The following is a 16,514-nucleotide window of genomic DNA, read 5'->3' on the forward strand; positions in this document are numbered from 1 at the left end:
CTTTCTTATGGCTCAGATTTTTAATATAGATACTAATTTTAAAGCACATTGTAACATGCATTTTTCTGAAGTTTGGATATCAGGAAGGGTAGTAATATTAAGTGTTTGTTTATGCTTCTCTTTGTTTCTGAAGGAAGCTTCATTGTCTTGACTGGCGCATTGTATTGACAAGCAGCATAGGTACACACTACTTGAGAAAGTCTCAACAGAAGAAAAATCGTTGTAAGAGGCTTATACAGTCTGGGTCATTTCCTAAAAATAAAAAATGCCAAAATAAGGAATATTTTTTCAGGACAACCACAATTCACGCACTTGAGTAGGCCCTTTATTAACATGTCCTTTCATTTAAGTGAACACCTACTAGTTCTGCCTTATTTACCTTGCATGACAATGCCCAGTGGATGAGGAAGGTTTTGTAGCGTACTTTCTCCTTTCTGTTTTTACTTTCCACCCACTGAATGCTGCAAACTGTTTTCCCTTGTTTCCTGCATTTTTCTTGCTCCTGGCAATCCAGCCGGGCTTGTTACTCCTGCTGCTCTTTTCCCACCAGCTTATCTGGTTGCCAGCAGGAATAGTGAGAGCGTAGGAGAAATGGCATCACTGCTGTTCCTGTCTTCTCTGTCTGGCTCCAGCATGACCCCTGCATGTAATCACAGAGAAAGTTCTACTAACCATCAGGCACCATTAGCTATTTTATTATCCCAGTGTCTGTACAGTTACTTCTGGTGGAAGCTTCAAGTAAATAGCTGAAGATCTTCTCAGTTAAAGTCATAAAGGTTTTATTACTTGGATAAAACAAAATGCTTTTTTTAGACAGGTTCTTGCAAATCTTTGTAACATTAAGTCTCTATATGCTGTTCTGTTTCATGCAATTTGGACACCACATGGATCAAATTTTGCAAAATAGGGGACTTTGGTAACTTGCATTTCTCTTTACTCCATTCCTTGCCTTACATAGGAAAGGTCAGTAATAATGTTCTACAAGGAACAGCAGTCGTTTGTGTGGTATTGGTGTCTACATCAGTCACTAGGTATGTTGGTTATGTTAATAGGAGAACTGATAGAAGAACTAATAGAACTGTGTGACCAGCAGGTTGAGGAACATGATTCTTCCTCTCCTCCTGTGAGACCCCACCTGGAGCACTGTGTCCAGGTCTGGGGTCCCCAGCACAAGGTAGACATGGGCATGTTGGAGAGGGTTCAGAGAAGGGCTACAAAAATGGTCAGAGGGCTGTAGCACCTCTCCTATGAAAAAATGCTGAGAAAGTTGGGGTTCTTCAGGCTGATAGAGAAGATTCCAGAGAGACCTTGTTGTGGTGTTTCAGTATTTGAAGGGGGCTTTACAAAAAGGAGGCTTTTACCAAGGCTTGTATTGACAAGACTGGGGACAAAGCTTTTAAACTGAAAAAGAGTAAATTTGAATTGGACATAGGTGAGAAGTTCTTTATGATGAGGGTGGTAAGGCACTGGAACAAGCTTCCCAGAGAAGTTGTGGATGCATCATCTTGGGAAGTGGTCAAGGTCAGGATGGACAGGGCTTTGAGCAGCCTGATCTGCTGAAAGATGTGCTTGCCCATAGTAGGAGAGTTGCATGTGATGATCTTTAAAAGTCCCTTCCAACCCAAACTGTTCTGTGATTCAAGCTCAGGTTGTTTTGTGGTTTTATTTTTTTTTAAAAAGCTTTATTCTCTTCCTCTCCCTGTTTTCTTTGGTTCAATATTTATCTTGAAGCCAAAAGTCCTTACCAGGCAACAAGGTTGTGTTTGATTGTAATTACACTAGAGTCAAGAATAATCTTCATAAATACAAACTGTAAGTGACATACTATAATTAAATGTTGTTATCCACAGCCTTTATGTAAGTGATTAAACAGTTTGTACGCAGTGGGAAAAACAGCCCAATATTTCAGCAGAGGTGTTCTGGCAAAAGTGAAAAATATTTCTCCAAGTTATGTGTTCATGTAAATTAATGTTAGATTAGATTCAATATATCTTTTCCCATTTCCCTGCCAGAGCCAGAATTTTGCCAGTGGGTATATTAAATGTTTTATTGGAAGTGCAGCAGTTGCAGTTCTGCTAATTTTATGGCACACATAAGGTGCAAGTGAAGATCCTTGTCACTGCAGTTACCTGAATGGCTTGTTCTTGGCCATGATGACTCTTCAGATTCTGGGAACTCAGTGCCATGATAAGCAGGATCCCTTGGACTAGAAAGAGTTAAACAGTTCCTAAAGTTGTCTCTCAGAAATATCATAAAACACTTGTGAAATATTGTGTAGAAAACATATTTTGCTGTGGGAATCCATCTCATTTTAGGCACACAGTGATCTCCTGGGTTCTGTGTTTAGACCTTAAATGAATGTGTTGCTTTGAAGGAGTGCTGACCAGTTAAATTACCTCTTTGTTAAAAGGAAATTGATTTGTTCATTCATCTGAAAAAATTCAAGATCTCTTTGAAAGATCAGTGGGGTCACATTGTCTTTTAGCTTTACGGAGAACAAAACCAGCACGTAAGAATGCTTCCAGGAAACAATAAAAGTATGTGCGTGTTTGTTTCTAGTCCATTACAGTTGTGAACATTGTTCGTCATCTTTCTCCAACAGCTGAATGTGCTTTACTCACTTCCCATTTGAGTAGCATAAGCACAGATACTTCTTTAATGTAAGCACAGTGTATTTTACAAAGTTTCATCCCATAGATATTTATGAAATAATTATAATACACCAAGCAGAGATGTACTCTGTCACTCTTCAAAGTCTAGCTTGCTTAAGTGAAAATAGGGAACTCTGCATATATTGCATATTCCGTGAAATGGTGTGTAATACTATTTTCAGTGCTTTCAGTTATTTGGATAACAATGAAGTACGGTAAGTTTTGCTTAGTTTATTCGGAACACGCATCCTGCAGACAGTCAGCGGTCTACAGATAGAGCACTGGTCCTCTCAGTAGTCTGGTTATGAGTCACGAGTCAGTGGTGGGATACAGTGGTTGTTGCTTTCCTCTGACAATTTGAAATATAGCATGATATTTTGGGAGATTCTGCATTGAAAAATACAGATTGATTTGTTTGCTTGCCTTTTTATTTTTACTTTATTAAAACTACATTGCTGTTTATAAAACCAGTAAGGTTTTGTGGTGAAATGCACTGACTTCAGATATTCATTTCTAGATGCAGCTGTATGCTTTTAGAAAGTGGTGGAACGATGCTTACCGTGTACAGTCTGGTTGCAGTTAGCTGACCTTGTGTACTAGCTGTCCTTACTGCTTAAGATCCACCATGTAGGCCTCATGCATATTTACAAGTCCCAGCGACACTGTGACCCTAATCAACTGATACTCTTTCCTATGAAAACGCTTCCTCAAACTGAGACACTTCTGCTTCAGAAACATGCTAAGGTTTCTAAATGTATAATGGATTTTCAGATTTTACAGTGGAGGAGTTTGTTTGTGAGCAGCCCTGTGTTGCCATCCTCTTTATTTCTGCTTTCTCTGGGTATGTCTTGGTAGCCAAAAATTTTTGTTTTCAATTGTATCAGTTTAACACCACTGAAAAGGAGGTTGACATTAAAGCTTTTGCCTGTCCAGGTTCTAGCAGAGGCTCTCCAGAGGGCTGGCATTAGGCTGCAGTGCAGTTTCAAACTTGTTTACCTGAATCTTAACATGACTTTTAAATTGTGTTAAGCTGAACAAACATCCTTGAAAAACACATCCTGGATTCAGTGAAGGCCAGGGTCAGGCCGCATTGCACCCTCTCTAGACTGGTCAGGCAAGCTCCCTGTGTGTGCTGCCGTCTTCATTCCTGCTTCATGTCCCATGTCCCAGCAGTGCTCTCCAGTACTGGTTGTCGTTACTCTCAGTTTTTCTAAGCAGATCAATCTGACAGGAACACACACATTTCTTCAGATTTTTTGCTCCATAGTCAGTCTGTTTGTCCCATCTGTCCGTTACTCTGTAAACCGTTGCCTTGTAACTCTTGGTGTTTTCACTGTGTTCTTTTTGTCTATTGGTAGTGATTTTGGAGGGAACACACATTTGTCTTGAACTGAGCTGAGCTGGGTTGTTGCTTATCTTATACTTAAAGTGTGTTTGAGTCTTTTTTGCAAAGAGGCTCCCGTCCCAACCAACACATTGGGCACAACATGTGTGTGAGGGTGAGGAGAAACCAGCTGGAAAGGATTACACTGCCTGAATGGGGTTCTCATGCTGCCAACATGAGAGGCATTGCACTGGTTAAGAACCAGTCTCTGGTTCATATTCTTTAATTTATCACTGATGCCAACTGTCCTCTGAGTCATCAGTTGCTGGTACTTCTTTATATAGGGGCTGGGTGATGTGTTTTGTTTTGCTTGGTGCAAAAGTGATGCTGTCAGCATTGACCTGTGGTAGAAAAGTCACTTTTATAGACATTTATCGAACTAACAGTGTTTATGTATCAAAAGTGTGTTGAGTTACTTTTGTCAGTGGAACAGTCTATAGTGAGCTTTTTATACTAACCCAAACTGAGCTTGAGATTGAAATGCCAGAACTATCAAGCATGTCTGTCTTTAGCTTGACTGAATGTTATAAAATGTGAAACACTTCTTTCTGTTCTGCTTCACCTTCCGATCTACACAGAGGAGGTCTTAGGGCGGTAGTGTTTGTATTACACTAGGTACGGATATTTTGTGTTATTTTAGGTTTGGTTAGTCTGCTTAACCTGAGGAGTGAACAGCTAGCCCTAGAAGAGCTCTGCTGTATTTTATGACTGGAACCTAAAAAGACCATTAAGAAGAATATCTCTCTTGCATCAGCAACTAAGCTATCCCAAATTCAATCAGATTTATAAGGCTTTGACAGACAGTTGCATTGAGAACAATTCCAAATACTTATCTGGACTTCAGAGAAATTTGAGGGTTTTGTTGTTATTTTAAAAATTATTTTCTAAAGACATAGTACCCTGGAATGAATATGAAATTATTTGCAGTTACAGGTGAGACTTTTGGGTATTCCACTGCATAATTATGGAACAACTCTTTAGTTCCATCTTAACTGAATCGCTGCTCCATAAAGATTAAAAAAACAAACAACTCATTTTAACTTGTGCTGCTGGATGTTTTTTTCCCCTGACTATCTGCAGGGATGCCGTCTTCATCTAACTATCACAATATACCTTTGATTTGGCTGCACAGTATCTTGTCTCTCCTGCCGTGTGTGTATGTACCTACCCCACGGTGGATTTATCATATTTAATTTAGCTGATGAATGCAAGTACTGTAGGCAACACTATCAAAATGAATGTAGCAATTACTTTAGCTATATGTATGAAGAATTTTTTCCTTAAAGTGATAACTGCTTCTAGTTTCTGCTGCAGCTGCCCCTGTCACATACCTGTGTGTATCAATGAAAAGAAAACCAAAGCCATACTTAAAGTCCTTTTTTTCCTCACAAAGTGGAGTTGTGAAAGTGTGTCTGAAAGAAATTACTCCAGTAATGGGAGTCTTTGTGCCTGGGATGGGAGTCTTTGTGCCTGAGTCAGTAAGCCAAAGCCTCAAATGACTAAATTGAGCAATACCTTTAAGCCTTCTACTTGTGGGTACATATGCCAGTATGACTGTAACATAATATACTAGACTCTCTATCCCACAAACATATAAATGAGGAAATAATTAATTCTCTCACCACCCTACACTGTTTTATTCAAGTCAACTCTCAACATGATTGCCACTTTTCAACCTTGGCATTTGAAACACAGTAAACCTTGTATTGATGATCATTCTTCAAAGGGTGAGATGTAGGCATATCAATTATTTTTTTGGTTTATACTTTGACAGGTAAAATACAACACTGAATTTTATAATGTTGAGCTCCATTCACAGAGGTTTAAAGTGGAAGAGATGCTCTTTTCATTCCCTTTTGGTGACTTCAGAACTTTTGGCACAAACCTTAGAATATTTAAGTATGGGGGAAAAAAACAAAACAAAAACAAAAAGAACCAACCAACCAAACAAACAAAATAACCACCACAAACCAGAAACACTAAAACCGAACAAGCCCCTGCGCCACTTTCTTAACTCAGCTCTCAAGCCCTGGAGTTACTTAAAACTTTGCAGAGATGTTCCTCCATGTGCAGGTATCCAGCAAGAGCAGTTTTTGCCCATTAATTAAAGTTTAGCAAGTCTTAAATCTTAACTGTAAACATGTAAAAATTAGCTTTAGCCTAACTTTTTTCTGCTGCATGTTAATTATAGACACCGCTGCCAGCCTTACATAAAGTAGACGTGCACATTTGAATGTTTCATTCTTACTTTTGTCCTCTTGGTAAACATTTTTTGGCTCTGTGGCGCTCTTTACTTTGCAGAGAGGGGAGGGGACAAGGGAGGAAGAGGAGCACTAACCATGGCATTTTCTGATATATTTGGGAGAGGGCTTGGTATCCTTTGAGTTTTTGACCATAACTTTTGACATGCTTCATTTGTGTTAGTCTGTCCCAATAGCAACATGACGACGTGATACTCCTCCTAAGTATACCAGGTTACTAGGCTTTCTCCTGAAACACAGAGCTGTTCATTATTTGCTTCTGCAATAAATTATGATTTTTAATGCAGGACAGACTCTGCAGTAGATATTTTAGAAACTCAGCTTTAAAAAATGAGCTGTTTCACTGCAGTATCCAAAGCAAATAAAATAGTTACCTGTTGAGCTAACTGTGCTTGAAACAGAAGATGCTTTTAGAATGCAATATAGTATTTCATACTTTAGCAAAAGGTGCTTTAGAAAAACAAGTAGTTTTGCTGTCTTTTTTTTCATCTATTTGTGTAAGCAGTTCATTATCTCTTGTCTTTCTAAGGGTGTAGAAACCATGTAATGTACACTAATTTTAGTCGAAAATATATTTTAATAATATTAAGATTTAATCATGAGGGCCTATGTAAAGTCTTACTTACTTGAGCTTGGCTCACTTAGCTATTTCACAGTTATGTTCTTAACAGTTCACATGAAAAACTACTTTTGTCAAATAAGAAGTACGCTTTTTTTTTAAGCTGCAAGTTATATTCAAACTTTTCAGGTTTAAACTGTTGAATTATAAAGTGTTGCATTGTAAAATAATGGTTGCAAATGATGATTAGATCCATTGTTGATCTTTGCTTATTATATAGATAACAGATTTTTTGGTGCAGGAAATATATAGCATTTTTTCTCAAAGTTCAACCTGAGTATTTTGACTAATTTTGATAGATTTCCTGTGCAATATGGTGTAGTACATGTAGTGTGTCTCCCTTCCTTTTCTTCATCCTCCAAGATAAAGAACAGCTGCTAGTGCTACATTCAATGAGAAATTCTGCTTCAGTATTAAAGCAATTCAAATGTAAATTGAGAGAGATACGTCATCTTATGAAAGACTTGTATGTTCAATATGTGGTTCCTAAATGGGTGTTAAAAATAGGATATTTCAAAAATACTTACCTGATCCCACGTGTACAATACTTTTTTATTCATTATAAATTTCTAGCAAGCACTGTGGCAGTATTTCAAAGGAGGAACTCCTTCTAAAGACCTATTAAGCCATTACAATTGGCTTTCTTCAAACTCACTTCTATAATGATGCCCATGGAAAAATCAATAGTAAGTGGGCAGCTGGTGCAACTGCTCTCAAAGTCTCGTTGGTACCTTGCTCTGTCCATGTCTTTCTGTATCCACCCTTTTTTCATCTTGTAGTCAGTCTTCAAGCTCCTATGTGCGTGGCCGTCTCCTTGTTAAATATTTACAGAGCTATTATATCAAAGTGCTGCTTTTGGCTGTGTCGCTAATCAGACCATAGAAGTTTTGCGGTTCATTGCCAAAGCAGAGAAGTGTGGTGCCCCTGACTGGGTTTATTAGAATCTTTCCTTAGACTTTAAGGTGAGTTGTGTAACCAGTATTTGTTTTTTTCTGTTTAAGCTGGAACTTTTATTTGGCAATAATAGGGCAGTAAATAGAGTTTCTAATTTGGAATGAGATGGTTGATGTTTGGAATTCTGAAATTATATGGGATATAATTAGCAAACATTGCATGTAGGTTTCTTGTATTCTTTGGTGTAAAAGGTTATGATATTTGTGGTTATGATAAATGTTATGAGGTTTAACACAGGCTATGATATAGTCCTTTTGTTATCACAGAACTTGAAAATTTAGTGAATAGAAATTGAAAGACAAGTATCTTGTCTTTGTCCTGTAAAATTCTATTCAAGTCTCATTTTATTAAGATAAAGTCTTTGAAAATCATCATTTTCATGTTGTCATTTTTGCTCTACTGTGATGTTTTTGTAACATGGCACATTAAAAAATAGCCTAAGGATTTTAAACGCTGGGTTTACACAAACATCAAAGCACAACCAGTGACAGTGACACTGCCCACCAGCCATGCCAGCCTGGGAGCTCTGGGAACGGCTTTAGCGAGCCCTGTATCCAGCCTACGGGAGCTCTCTTGGTCCCTGAGGTTGTGGATGGGCTGCACTTTCCAGGCCCGTTCCCTGCGTCCCACCTCCCCCTTTCCAGAGGCATGTGTTTACATGCCCTTCACCTTCAAAAACATGAGGGGCTGAAAGAGCAAACCAAGTTTTCCTTCAGACCACTGCCTGGTGCCTTCAGACCAATGTGGTGCATTAGCCTTGTTAGCTTACTGGCTTCTGAGACTACCTAGCAGGTTGGAAGCTCTTAAAGGAAAAGCAACACAAAAAGAAGCAGACTGGGCCCCTTTCAGCCATCTTCAGATCCAGAAGTCTGTTGCATGAGCTCTTATGTTATCCTTTTTCTCCTTCAGCTGAAGTAGAGGCTTCTTTGGTGGCAGATGTAGTTGATCTGTTAGCTGAAAGATGAACACTGCAAATGGGCAGATCTTGAATATTTTACAGCAGGGCACTCAGGAGCCACGGCAGCTTGAGAGAGGCAGCAGCTGTCACGTCTTGGTTTCTTCTGGTCTTCAAATACGCTGGGAGCCGACTGTGACTGGCAGCATACAGAGGCAGCTTCTCCCTGTATTTCTGTGTTTCTGCTGGCATGTTTAATGGCCAACTCTGAAAAGAAAACTACAGCGTGGGCCACTGAATTTCCAAAGCATAAAAGGCTAATGCCTGTCATAGTGTTAAAGAATAAAGACCTTGTGGATACTGTATGAAGGTGAAAGGCATTAGTATCATATCATGTGTTTTTTAAATAGGGAGTTGTTTTCTGGGTTAGTTTTGACCCTGTCACTTCTCCATTCTTCCAGAGGCTGGTTTCTTGCTATCACATCAAATATAAGCTGTTTGCCTTCAGCTGAAGGGCTTTCATGGATGATCCCCATTCTGTCATCTTTCATTTTATTTTGACAATGGGATAATTATAGTTACATTAGCCATTTGCTAAATTTTCAATACTTCTATGCTGATTCTTGGTTTTGTGAGGAGTTTCACTTGTGTCTGTTGAAAGCCCTATCATTGCTCTGTTTCATAATCCTTGAAATTCTCTCTTTCCTTTGACTGAGAATCCTTTCATTTGGAGAGTAGTCCTGTTATGCAGACAAGTACTTTACTGTTTTATTTCATTCACCTTTCTATGTCATGCTTTTATCATATATAACCTTTATTGTGTACATTTTTTATGGAAGCAGATGTCACTGTTGTGTTCAGTAACTTAAGAAGCAGTACATGCTGCATATTCGTAAAATTCCCAGATGTTATGACAATAACTTGAGCTTTTAAGTTCTGTCAAGCCACCCTACACAAGTCCCCAGTTCTCCCATGCATTTCCAGACCCCTGCCGAAATCCATTCAGTTCTCTTGACCATCTCAACAGTACCCCCCATACTCAGCCTCCTCTCAGGCTGCCTGAGGACACCATCTTATCTCCTGACACTCTCAACACCCTCTCTCATCCCTACACAGATTTGTGTTATGTTCCAGTTTGGAGCAAAAGGCAGCACGTTCTGCAGCTGATGCAAGCTATCCACATGCTAATTTCCAGAAATAAGTGCATGTCAATTGGTGCTGTTACATTCTAATTTCAAATTATGGAAGAAGGTTTTGTGTTTTTCTGCTCATTGTGGGTGCTGGTGGGATCCTCAGTATTGATTTTCATGAAGATTCTAGGAACGTGATATCTTCCAGGCACTTACTCTTCTCTCATTTAGTTTATAGTCTTGAGAGCTATTGGTGGTGGACAGGGATTGACAGATAACATAATTCCAGTAACTAATCTCGTTAAGAAACTTTACTGAAAATCATTCTTTCAATTGTTTTTTGAATCCTAGCTATAGAAGGCAATATGAACTGCTGGTTGATTGAGAAGAGTGTATAGAGTTTTTCTTGGGTTTGTACAGTCTTTCATTAAAGCCTGAAACTATGCAGTATTTAGAGTAATGCAGCTGTTTCTGCATCTGAAAACACATTAATCCACAGCACTGAGAGCTGACACATGGTAATATGAACATGCAGTGGCTTTGTTGAAGAATATAAATGTTGTATCTGCATAGTATCTACATATTTAGATATTAAAATATAGGAATGATGGAAAGATACAAAATGCTACAGAATCCATAGTGTGATTGAAGAATTTGGGCTTTGGTTTGTGTGAATCACTAAATATATGAAGGACGTGCGTCTGCTTTTAAATGAGCGCCTACTTTATTAGGAGAAACTTTAATCTGCTTAACACAGTTACTTGTTAGGTAGCTATGGTCACAAAGGAGAACATGGGCAGCATGTTTAGCATGTCAAGTCAGCTGATTTGGCAGTGCCATTGTTATCTCACACAGTGACATCAAAAGGTAGAACACAACAAGTCAAAACAAGGGTTGCTTCGCCAAGATTTGGTGAGGGGGAAAAGGGGATAAAAATAGAGGCCACTGAGGCCACCGCTCTTCTCAAATGGCCCTCACAGCGCTGGTAAGATTGTGATCAAAGTGGTCTTTTCCCTCCCCTTCACAAAATGACCTCTCAGGAACTGCAGAGAGGAGACAGTGCAAGACTCCTGCTGGTCAGATCTTATGCAGAATGGGATCTGAGCAAAGCTGCAGCAAGGCTGGGATGCAACGTGACACATAACTTCACAACAGAAGCTGAAAGCAGCTTCTGAGAGGACTACTTCGGGGGAACAAAAATATCTCATTGCAGCTCTTCCCGAGGTTTCCCCAAATCCTTTTCACATCAGTCAAATCCATATCCTGATTCTCTTGCATTTTCTGCAGCTTTAGACCCCTTGGATTGCTCCATTTTGTCTGTCTTTAAGGCAGTCTGTACACCAGTGACTGTTGGAAAGCCAATGTAGAAATAGAAGTTTTGAGACAGTCCCAAAAAGTTGAATATAAAGTACTGGGCATGAAGCAGCTCCTGCACCGCCTGACTGTATGTGCCCAACATAGTCAATCTCAGTTTCCTAACCTGCTGTGCCTGGCATATTTGGATCCCACTGTGTGCTTTGTGGGGTGAAAGGTCTGGCATGTAGCAGTCTGGGTGGGATGACTCATGTACAAAAGAGACCTGGAAGCTTCCCTGTGCTACCAGCTGCAGCCTAGTGCTGAGTCCCCTCTCCGTGTCTCTGATGTAAACCAACGTGCTCTCTCCAACTGCACAACCCAGTGAGCTTCTCTTGTCCCATCTCATGAGCAGAGATGCTCTGTCTGCCGTGGCTTTATGCAACTCCATCTGCTGGTTCCTTCCATCCGATATAGGTGAGAGGCCAGGGAGCATTGCAGTTTGCAAGTACTTCTGAGATGCATTTGTTTTGTGCCACGATAATGCCTGGCATTGGATGAACCCATTTGTAGATCTCTCAGTGTCATTTTAAAAATGGGGTTAGGTGTTTTAAACAGTATGCTTAGCAAAACTGTTAAGATGGGGCCATGGTAACTCCAGTGTTCACATGCATTCAGCTTGCTGGCACAGAAAGGTGCCATTTACACCCACCTACACAAGCACAGGTGCTTCAAGCACAGTTTTACATGATCTTAAGTAAAAGTTAAACTGATGTCTGCTTTCTTGCATGCTTTTGAAGAACTTTGCCTTCTTGTTTAAGAATTTTGTTTCGGTTTTACTGTGTTTTGAAATCACTTCTGATTTCTAATTCACATACATGCAAATCCAGTATTCACCCGTCTTCTAATACAGGTGGATATTGGCCATTTTTTTTTCTTTTCCATATGTTGAAAGAGGATAGGTAGTAAAAATACTTGCACAGGGAGATGGCATAATTTATCAGGGAAATAATTTGTGAAGAACTGGGAATTTGTGTCTATTTACCTAGAAGGATTTCAGAAATTAATGAGTAGAGTTTACAGGTCCTATGTACTTCTTCACATGCCTGCTTACAGTGCTGTAGCTTTGGATGAATTAATCTAGGAAGGAGTGTTTTACAAAATTACTGAAGTATTGTTTGTCATCTTAGGCTGTGAAGCATGTTACAGAACTGTACAAGTGGATGAAGGCACCAGCAACATGGGAAATACAACCACCAAGTTCCGCAAAGCTCTTATGAATGGAGATGAAAACCTGGCCTGCCAAATCTACGAAAGCAACCCCCAACTGAAAGAAACTCTTGACCCAAATACTTCTTATGGAGAAACGTACCAGCACAATACTCCCCTCCATTATGCTGCTAGGCATGGAATGAACCGTATACTGGGGTGAGTATGATTTAAAGTTTTGCCTGGGTGTGAATAATTGATCTAAGAAATGCAAGTGTCGGCTAGGTCATAAATACCTTATATGTGTGCACGGTATGCACCCATATATGTGCATATGTATGTGTGTGTTGCAGTCACAGAATTTGTAACATGTTCAAGTAGTAATAGAAAACATGCAAATTAATCTATAATCACAGACTGGTAAAACATTTTTAAGTTTTATTTTTAGTATCTGTGTTCCTTCCTTGCAACTTCAGTATCCAACTGTTTTAGCTTTCTTCTTGAGGACTTCTATACCACAGTTCTTTGCAAATAGTGACTGTTCCACTGTTCTTGGCGTGTTTTCCTGTCTCAAAAAAATCTGTTTGTAAATCTGTACCTAATGGATACCACACTGATTGTATCAGCTTCCAGATGGCATAATATATGTTTATTCTTGTGTTATTCAGGCAGCTTTTATTTTTCATTTTGGGTAATAATAGCAAACTTCAATATCTTGATGATGAGTAAGTTTATTATTGCCGCAGTCAACATGTACGGCAATCCCTAATGTTATCTGCTTCCATTCTTTTGTATTTTTGTCAGTGCTCTAAGTTCAATTAAAGATTAACATCTTGTCCATGTCCAGACATCGAAGGTACAAGCTGTTCTGGTCTCGTATTTTGTGAACTTAGTACTGAGTAGGTATTGCTAAACCTCTTCTTCAGTAGTTAGTAAGTTACAGAGAATTTAATAAATATCCTCTTGCTTATATTAGGAAACAGAATGGAAGTGTATACTGAACTGTATTATTGTTAATATTCTTCTCATTTCTGTATTTATATCTACTGATGGACCTGTGGTATTCATAAGGTTTATTTTGTCCCTCATATGCTGTAACTCTACTAGCCATCTGGCCTCCCACCATGATTTTTTCCTCAGTGTTTTAGATTCACCTAACAAGTTTTTATGTGTTATAACTTCTTATTTATCTTGAGTTTTGCTAAATATTTTTCTCTTCTCCTTCAGGCGTTCTATATTTATATTTTTAATTGTTTTTATTTCACCACTGACTCTTTTTGTTTGTTTCTTAACATCCCCAAACTTTCCCCCATTCCAGATTCTTGAATTATAGGGAAAAAAAACAAACTAAATTTAATTTAAAATAGCATCCATTTACATATTCTGTGTATTTTTTCTCTGAGATTTTCAAGTTATTTCTCTAAAGAAAATATATCTTCAGAAAATATAGCCTCTTTGAAACAAAAAGGACACATGAAAGTGTTTGCACATATGGAAAGTAATTGAGTCATAATTGCTGACTTCTGAGCAGTCCATTAGTTAATTCATATTGCACCATTATGATGAGATCTTGAATAATTGCTTTGTGTTGAAAATAAAGGTAATTTAGAAATGACATTTTGCTACTTGCTGCGTGGGACCTATAGCATCTAAGTTTCACAGGACAACTCAGTTTTATTTTGCACACATTGCAAAAAAAAATGATCAAAAGAATAATTCTTTTTTCTATTTTGAGTCCAAGGTTTGCAATACATTTTTGCCAATAAACATTGTGAAGGTGCTGTTATTTGCTGGAGTCTGCTTCTGAAAACCTGGACTGCTAGAATTGTCATTGTTGCTAGGAGTAATTTGCTGAAGCTTTTTTACTACTTACTTTTCTGCTGTCTTTCTTAGGGCTTTGTTCAGAACTCCTCTCTAAGACATGCTGCACAAAAATGTAGCCTTTTTATCTAAACAAAATAGTAAGAGTGAATAAATATCAGACTTACAGTGGTGCCTGCTTGCAAAGTTGATAGTAGAAAGGGCACAAGTGATTTCCAGTTAAGCCTCTTCTTTTAGACACAGAAAGTCCTGGATATGGCAGAGATTAAATAAATATAATATTAAAATGAATGCTTTTAATTACTCATGAAGTACAGTAGCTAAAAATAAATTAATTTTAATCTGTTTGTATTCTGAGGGAGGTTTACAATTATGAGATGTCCATAATACTATAATAAGTTGTATTTATCTCTTCATTAAACATTTTAGATATTTGGGAATCTGTAGCTATACTAACTTGTAGTTCAAACTCTAGATGTTACTTACAGGGTGTATCAAAAATAATATGGACTCTGTTTCAAAGCAGTATATTTAATGATGGCAATACGTTTCCTCAAATTGTCCTTCAAATGCTCTTTGGCATTGGCAGATCAATGCCAAAATGCCGTTGAAATGCACACGCACCACAATGACAGCCTTGCTGAATTGGGTCCATCTTTTTGAAATACCCTGTATATGTATCCCATATGATTCAATTCTTCTTTATAGGCTGATATTTGTGTTATTGTAGGTGGATATGAACTGGCATGTGTTTTACGATTCACTGTGAAATTTTCTCAAAATAGAGTGGTGCGATGCAGCTGTCAGTACACCTTTTGCATAACAGAGTGTATTTGAAAGTGATATTCTGGGATGTTCAGAAATAACCTATCTGGCGATGCTGTTACCACATACCAAGGCAAAGGGACAAACTCCCTGTTACAGATGTGTGGATGGTGGTGACTGTCCGAAGACACAGTAAAAGCAGAGGCACTGAGTTTGCAATGAAAGGGAGTTGGGAACGTTCTGGTACAGCAATCTCAGAAATGAGGAAACAGGAAACTGGAGAAGAGGTGCAAGGGTCACGAAGCAAGACTCCTGACCTGGACAAACTTTGCATAATCCAGCATGAAGTCTACTGACAGTAACTTAACAAAACCTTCTCACTTATTTTGAACTGCACAGTTGTACAGCAGGTGTCTGAGTCATCTGGCTGCTGAGCCTTTCATCCAGCATTTACAGCCCAGAAACTGGATTTGGTACATAATCGAGCTGTAGAAATTTGTAAATGTGCTGTTCATTTCTTTTCTCTTCAGAAATTTCAGCAAGATTGTGTTAAAATACAAGGGTTGTTTCTATGATAATTTTTCATGGGTATCACAGAAAGCATTGGTACATTAGAAACGTTGAATTAAAAAATGGAAAATAGACATTCAGCTAATATATAACTTTCGTTTGGTCTGCAGCTCTAAATAATGTTTACCTGACAGATCAGTTTGCTTTAACAGAGCATTTAATGTTTAAAAAACAAAAATTGGTGGTCACAGCTAATTAGCACAAACAAGAATTTTCAAAGCACTGCTTGAAGTTGCCAGAAGTTGTAATCCAGCACTCAGCATTTCCACATTGACTGACAGCTATTTATCTCTTTTTCTCTGTCTGGTTAGTAGGGTTATGTATAATAGAGTCTGGGGGAGGTTGTAGGATGGAGGGCTCATCCCCAGGCCAGAGGGGATCCTGGTAGGCTCGTCAGAGGGAAGAGCTGCTGCTTCAGGGCTGTCACAGGAGAGCCGTCCACCCCATGTCCCAGCTGTGACGTGCGTCAGAAAGAGTCTACAGGAGAGGATCATACCGGGTTTATGTTGTAATGTTTTGGTAGCAGGGGTCTGCAGGGATGGCTTCTGCAAGAAGAGATCAGGAGCTGTGCTATGGTGGACACAACTGGCTCAAATCAGCTCCCAAACAGCCCCACCACAGGTCGAAGCTGAGCCTATCAGTGATGCTGGTGGCACCTCCCTGATAACATTTACAAAAGAGTGAAAAATGCTGCACAGCAGCTGTGAGAGAGGAGTGAAAAAACTGTGAGAGACACAGCCCTGTCAAGGCCAGAGAAGGTGCTCCAGGCACTGGGGCAAAGCCTCCTCTGCAGCCCATGGTGCAGGCATGGAGAGGCAGGTTGTCTCCCTGCAGCCCATGGGGGTCCATGATGGGGCAGAGATCCCCCTGCAGCCCATGGAGCAGGCGGGTGTCTGAAGGAGGCTGCAGGGTGTGGGAAGCCCACGCTGGAGCAAGCTCCTGGCAGGAGCTGCAGCCTGTGG

The 16,514-nt window shown here is 39.3% G+C and overlaps 1 protein-coding gene across 11 annotated transcripts in view; it reads left to right on the top strand.

Annotated features, from left to right (window-relative positions):
• Positions 1-16,514, top strand: part of ANKIB1 (ankyrin repeat and IBR domain containing 1) — a 94,027-nt gene that overhangs the window by 21,752 nt on the left and 55,761 nt on the right. For 8 of the 11 annotated variants that reach the window (XM_065051038.1, XM_065051046.1, XM_065051044.1 and 5 more), the window contains exon 2: positions 12,378-12,615. In XM_065051038.1, coding sequence (XP_064907110.1) covers positions 12,428-12,615 — 188 coding nt within the window. In that variant the 5' untranslated portion in view covers positions 12,378-12,427. Of the gene's footprint in view, positions 1-7,806; positions 7,878-10,856; positions 10,880-12,377; positions 12,616-16,514 lie in introns of those variants that run through there. The other 3 variants (XM_065051041.1, XM_065051045.1, XM_065051042.1) reach the window with 3 other exon arrangements.

Source organism: Columba livia, chromosome 2, assembly GCF_036013475.1.
Source record: "Columba livia isolate bColLiv1 breed racing homer chromosome 2, bColLiv1.pat.W.v2, whole genome shotgun sequence".
Taxonomy (NCBI): domain Eukaryota; kingdom Metazoa; phylum Chordata; class Aves; order Columbiformes; family Columbidae; genus Columba; species Columba livia.